At 60.7% G+C, this 5,869-nt stretch overlaps 1 protein-coding gene across 5 annotated transcripts in view; it reads right to left on the bottom strand.

Moving 5' to 3' along the window:
- LOC113216539 (uncharacterized) overlaps nt 1-5,869 on the bottom strand; it is an 89,374-nt gene that overhangs the window by 62,658 nt on the left and 20,847 nt on the right. For 4 of the 5 annotated variants that reach the window (XM_052268251.1, XM_052268253.1, XM_052268252.1 and 1 more), the window contains exons 4-6: nt 4,485-4,560; nt 3,788-4,218; nt 2,457-2,711 (exon numbers count right to left, since the gene is read on the bottom strand). In XM_052268251.1, coding sequence (XP_052124211.1) covers nt 2,457-2,711; nt 3,788-4,218; nt 4,485-4,560 — 762 coding nt within the window. Of the gene's footprint in view, nt 1-2,456; nt 2,712-3,787; nt 4,219-4,484; nt 4,561-5,630; nt 5,845-5,869 lie in introns of those variants that run through there. The other variant, XM_052268255.1, reaches the window with a different exon arrangement.

Raw genomic sequence — 5,869 nt, 5'->3', positions numbered from 1 at the left:
TCACGGCATTCACGGCACACGACAGTAACTACACACGGGTACAAACACTCAGAAAACCAACAGAAAACACTACATCAGCACATACACTTACACACATTTTACAAAACCTAAAAATAAAAACAACAAAGATAGAAAGAGAGCAGAAAAGTGAGAGAGGGAGAGAGAGAGGAAAAGAGTTACTCCAGCATTTGGTCGGGTCAGATTGGATTTGAGTCGCGGCGAAAAGGAAAAACAAAACTCGGAAACAAAAACTTTGGAAAAATAAAACCGGGTTCCCGGCGATGCACCAATGTTGTGGTAGTGTACTCTACCTTTATACTTCTCGGATACGGTGGTTCTAGTGGTTCAACAGTTAAATGATAGAGATAGATATGGTACCAAGGTTTATTGTTATCTCGCCCTAACGGTTCCAGACAGATACCTTTACACGCTGAGCAAGCCTACCTTTGGTTGATATGTACACGGAGGGGATGCTGACGACCTGACCCTAGCTGGAGCTTACCGCAGACTGGCGACCACGCGGCCCGGGAGCGTCGGCCCGGTTCAGGTAGCCTCGTCGCCATCCTGGGCCTTTCCGCCCGCACCCGGTCACTATCGCTCTGACTCGAACTCGACTTAGCCTCAACAAGGGGTCCCTACTTAGCTAGCCCTAAAGGGTCTGTCCAGTAGCGCATAAGGCGCGAATATTTAAACTGGGCGGAGCCCGTACGTCGTCCCACGACAGTGGCGGCAGGTGGAGCCAGCCGAGTGATAACTACTCGCTAAACAGATCGCCGACATAAATCCATTGGGAATCGCATCAGCATCGCCGCTTTTATCATCATCATCATCATCATCATCAGCAGCAGCAGCATAGCCGTCGACAGCTAAAGCAATGATGCGGGAGGGGAAGGGGCAGCGAGGTGCTTCGGTTCCGTCAACAACAGCCCGCGCAGCCCTGACCTAGCGCCCTAGAGCCGCGCCGCGCCGACAGATAAATTAGCAAAAACACGGGCCAGCACGCCACCTGCCGAACCACAGGCGTCTCTTGCCCCTTATTTCCATTATCGGGCCACCACACCAGGCTCGCCGCCAGGTAGTGCCCGCGGGTGAGTCACCGCGCCCGCGCACCCACGCCACCCCCTGCTACTCCCGGGCCACGTGGAGGTCGCGGCTACCCCACCTCCCCCCCTTTCCTTCATACCGATTAATAATCAAGCAATTCAGCTGTCTCGTTTATTATCGCTCGCATCAGCATCAGCCTGGGCCGGCCTGGGCCCCAACCGCCGCCAGACCGTCAGCGGCCAGGCGCCGGGAGGGGTCGGGTACCAGGGCCAATGCCTCCGAGACCAGCAGCCCGCGCCACCGGCGGCAGTGTGGACTCGGATGAGGGTGGAGCGCACATACTCGTACCCTTCCCTACCCAGCCTGCTCCGCTTCCCTGGCCTTGGCATCACGAAGCTGCTGCCGCTGCTGCTGCCACTGCAGCTGCAGCTGGACAACAGGTGCAGCGCGCACGGCTGCTGCCCCGGGTGCGGTGGCGCCACGACCGTCACGCTCCGCCCCGTCCCGCCGCGTGCAGCGCGCGCCGCCTGCACCAGCCTGCACCAGCCTGCACCTGTCTCAGACTCGCCCGCCGGCCGGGTAGGGCGACGCAAGGAAGATAACACTATCGAGGAGCCTGCCTGAACCGCGCTGCTCTCTCACATATAGTACTCAGAAACACACACACACACCATACATACTCACACACACTCACCATACATACTCACACACATACAGGTAGGCCCCAGTTCAGGGGCAAACACGTCAACGACAGTACCCCGCTGTCGCTGACACTAGATCCCCCCCCCTCCCCTCGACTCGCAGTATGAGATTCCCAGGCACGCCCCCGCCCCTTCCCCCAGCGGCGGTATGATGGCCGGTTCAGTTACACGGATCCCTCAAGGTTACGGGGGGGCGCCCGCTGGCCCGGGGGATGTTGGCCACTTAGGCCCCCGCTGGAGCTGGGCTCGGTCCGGAGCCTTTTTTAAAAGAGATCTCGGGGAGGTGAACAAAAAAAGGGGGCCATGGACATTACGTGAAGCAAGGCCGAAGCGACAGCGGGGCTTATAGGAAAAGTTTCTATCCCGCGGCGCCCACGGGGCTTTCAGACAGTACCTCCCACGTTAATGCCACAATCAGGAGCTCGGCTCGCATTGGACAGTTCGGGAGGGAAAGGGTAAACGCGCGGGTCGAAGACAACGGCCCTTGCGGCTGTGCGATTTTATTTTTTGGGGGGGTGAGGGGCGGTGACGGGAGATATGACATGACAGACAGGCCCCTCTTCACGGTCGGGGTCGGCTTTCGTGACCACGTCTCGTCTTTCCGCCAAGGTTAAAAGAATTGGCGATTCCTCTTCTGCCTGAGGGGCACGCGACGACGCGCCCTCTTCCATAAGCTGCCTTCGATACCACTTCCCCTTCTAGTTTGCTTACCTTTATTTTGTCCTCAGAGGAGATGGCCGAGTTGGAGCGGTAGCGGAACATGTCCATGACCTTGGTCACGGCGTTCTTCCCCGACGAGGACTCGGACCCGGCCCTCGGCCTGCTGGACTTGCCGCCGCTGCTGCTGCTGCCGGCCGCGCCGTCCGCCCCGTCCGCGCCCGCCAGCGTGTTCTCGTTGGACGAGTACCCGCTGGTCGACGTGGAGGAGCCGCCCCGGCTCGACGACGGCGACGACATGAGGGAGTGCTGCGGGGAGACATTCATTCTTCGATAAACACAAACTTTTCTCGTTCGTTCAGAGTTGAGGGCGCGTGGCTAAAATTTTTAAGGTCCGGAAAAACAATTGAAAACTTTGGAGTAAAAAAATTTTCAGAACAGTTTCGGAATAATTGGTGCAATAAAACAAAATTCATGAAAAATTTCCCTAAAATGCATTTCTTGAAGAATTAAGCGTTCCGGTAAAGCTGAAATGCAGAAGAATGCGGGAAAGAAGAAAACGGAAATTGCTATGCATTAACATGGTGACTTCCGTTTTCTTGTTCCCTGCATTCTTCTGCATTTCAACTTCACCGGAATGCTTGATTAAAATCCCTACGCGGGGCCCAGTGGCATGGGCAGGGTGGGTGGGAGGTAATATTAACTGCTGGATAAACGGGAGACAGCCCACGCCCTGCATTCAGGCCTTTATTTTTCTCGTCGGCCAGGAGGGGCCGGAGCGGAGGGGCGCGGCGGTCGGGTCGATGCGGGAAGGGGTGGCACCGGGTGTGTTAGCGGCGAGTTTCGCAAACTCGTCCCCCTGGTGCGATGCGGTCATTAAGGACCCCAGATGGGGTCCCCGCACCGGCGCGCGGGTACCGCCGGCTGCTCGCGCGCCTGTCCTGTCCAGGCCCCGCGGCCCGCGTCCGGCCGGTACGCGAGCGGAGTGAGTCAATTGGACGAACAAGGCATTAAACGAGTTCATTACGGGCGGGGCAGCGCGGGGCGGAGCGCTGCTGCTGCTGGACTCCCGCGGGGGGCGCGGCGGTCGTTATTGTAGCCGATAGCGCGCGGCGCGGCTCCTGCTGCTGGCCAATAAGACAATTACTCGAGAAATGAAGACGTTAGGGAGGCGGGACACGGCTGCGCGATACCGCCTTGTCGGGAGGGCAGGGGGAGAGCGGGGAGGAGGGGTGGACGCTAGACGCGGAGGCCATTACCGGAGCAGTAATATCATTTTCACCCTCCGGCCAGGGGGGCGAGCGGCTGGGGTGGGAGCAGGACAACTACCGCCACCTTTAAAATGGAAAGGCCGCCGTTGGGGGTGGCACAGCCGCGAGGCTCACCTGCATGGCACTCTTGATTTGGGAGATGACGTTCTTGGGCTTGTGCTCCTTGGGGTCCTTGGTCTTGGCCTCCTTGGCGTCCGACTTGGAGCGCGGCCGGAACGCCTCGAAGATGGTGGGCCTCCTGGTGGGCGACTGGGTCATGGCGGCGGTCCACGTCTTGGTGGACGAGGCGACGGCCGCCTTGGCCGCGGCCGCGAACACGGCCTGCTGCGCCATGAGCACGTCGTCGCCGGACCGCCGCCGCTCCTGCGACGCCGACCGCTTCTTGGAGGCCTTGGACGAGGCGATGCTCGTCTTGGAGCCCTTGGCCGACGGCGGCCCGGAGGGAGGGTTGGACGGCGGGTTGGACGGCGGCGCCGACGAGGGGTTGGAGCCCGGGTTGGAGCCCGACGGCACCACCGCGCGCCCGGCCGCATTGCCCCACGTGCCTGCAACAAGAAGACGCACACGGTCAAGCACAACGTCAAGCATGCACCAGCCCGTCGAATGACTCGAGCAAATTAACGCCACCCTCACGTCACACATTTTCGTCGCGGTGTAGAGGAACACACACGCACTACCCGACCGTGACGCCGGCGAAGCAAACGATGAAGCTACGCGCGCCCGCCGGCGCCCTCTGCGGGTACCCGCGGGCACCAGCGCTACCCGCCGCTACTCCATCCCGACAGAGACTCCACACCGTATGGGTACCGACCTGCGCGAGGCCTGTGTCCGCCGGACTCGTCTCGGTCGTCCAACGGCATCGTCGGCAGCGGCTGCGAGCCCAACTCCTGAAACAAGGCAAAAGGCAAGAACGCGTTGGGTCAGCAGAAGGACACACAAGGGTGAAAACGATACAATAGCCGACCCCCTGCTGGCGCGGGCAGCCGTGCGGGGAAGGCGAGCCCCGCCACGCCGACACACGAGCCGATCCATCCCGCGCGCTTTACTTTGGCGGGTGGCTCTCCCCGGGCCTGAGCCGCCCCGGTCGGGGAAGGTCGCCACCGCGTTTCCGTCCGACACCCTGAGCACGTCGAGCCTCCTTCCCTCCCCCGGCGATGGCGCCCCGCCACCCCGTCTCGCCTCGCGCGGGGGGTTAAGCGAGCGAAACGAAAACTTCCCCCGTCGCGGCCTACATCCTGTGGACCGGTGGGGCAGGCCCGGCAGGACCAGGAGGGCGCTATTCTCGTGATCGACCTCCTGTCACGGCCAGGCCGCACGGCCGCGCACACATATCCGCCTCACGGAATCCGATCAACCCCCTCCGTTAGCCAGCTTCCCCCGAACTACGCCGCGTCGGCACGATTTATACCGAGCGGCTTGTTACGGGGCGCAACTCGCGCTCAAGGACTCGCTTACAACAGGAAATTAGCTCCGATAAAGTGACGGGGAGCAATCGCCTGGAGAACCTCGGCGCGCCGCAGCGGCCGCCTTTCCGCCCCCGGGGGGAGGACTGCGATGGCTCTCTAAAGTGATGGAGCGGGGTCCCCCCGCCCAGCGCGCGCAGGGCAGGGAGGGAGCTCTTTGCGAAATGAAGTGAAGTGAGCGGCAAAAGGGGGGGAAATAAGGCAGAAGTCACGGCGACGGCAAGGCTTTGAGGCCAGCAGGAAGGATATAGAGCCCACAGAGACAGTACGGGCCCGCCGGGCAGCATAGAGCAGTAGGACATTTAGAGCAGAGCCCTTGGCACAACAGTTGGGAGTTCATGGTGCGCGCAGGATAGAAACCAGACCGAGGATTATTTAACTTTTAGAGAAATCAGCGTGCACACTCCAAAATATTCAAGAAAAAATCAGAAAATTACAGTAAAAGAACTATAGTAAAGGACCTCAAGCCCAGACAACAGCTTCATTCCGAGTACCTTCATGAGGCTGTTGGCGCGCGCGCGCCACCCGTGTAGATGCATGGCGGGCTGCTGCTGCAGCATCCGCGGGTCCAGGACGCTGCGCTGAACTGCCACGCACACAGTTATCTCGCGGCCGCGGACTCCTTATCGCGTACCCACCCGGCCTGTGACTGACCAGCCGTGGCCCTGCCTGCCCTGCCTCTACGCGCCCCGACCGACCCGCGTGGTGGCGCGGGGCTCACTGCAGGCGGGTG

The sequence above is a fragment of the Frankliniella occidentalis genome, unplaced genomic scaffold (assembly GCF_000697945.3).
Source record: "Frankliniella occidentalis isolate FOCC.00 unplaced genomic scaffold, Focc_3.1 Scaffold66, whole genome shotgun sequence".
Classification (NCBI taxonomy): Eukaryota; Metazoa; Arthropoda; class Insecta; order Thysanoptera; family Thripidae; genus Frankliniella; species Frankliniella occidentalis.
Note: the sequence above shows the minus strand (reverse complement) of the source record. Positions and strands in the feature narration are given on the sequence as shown.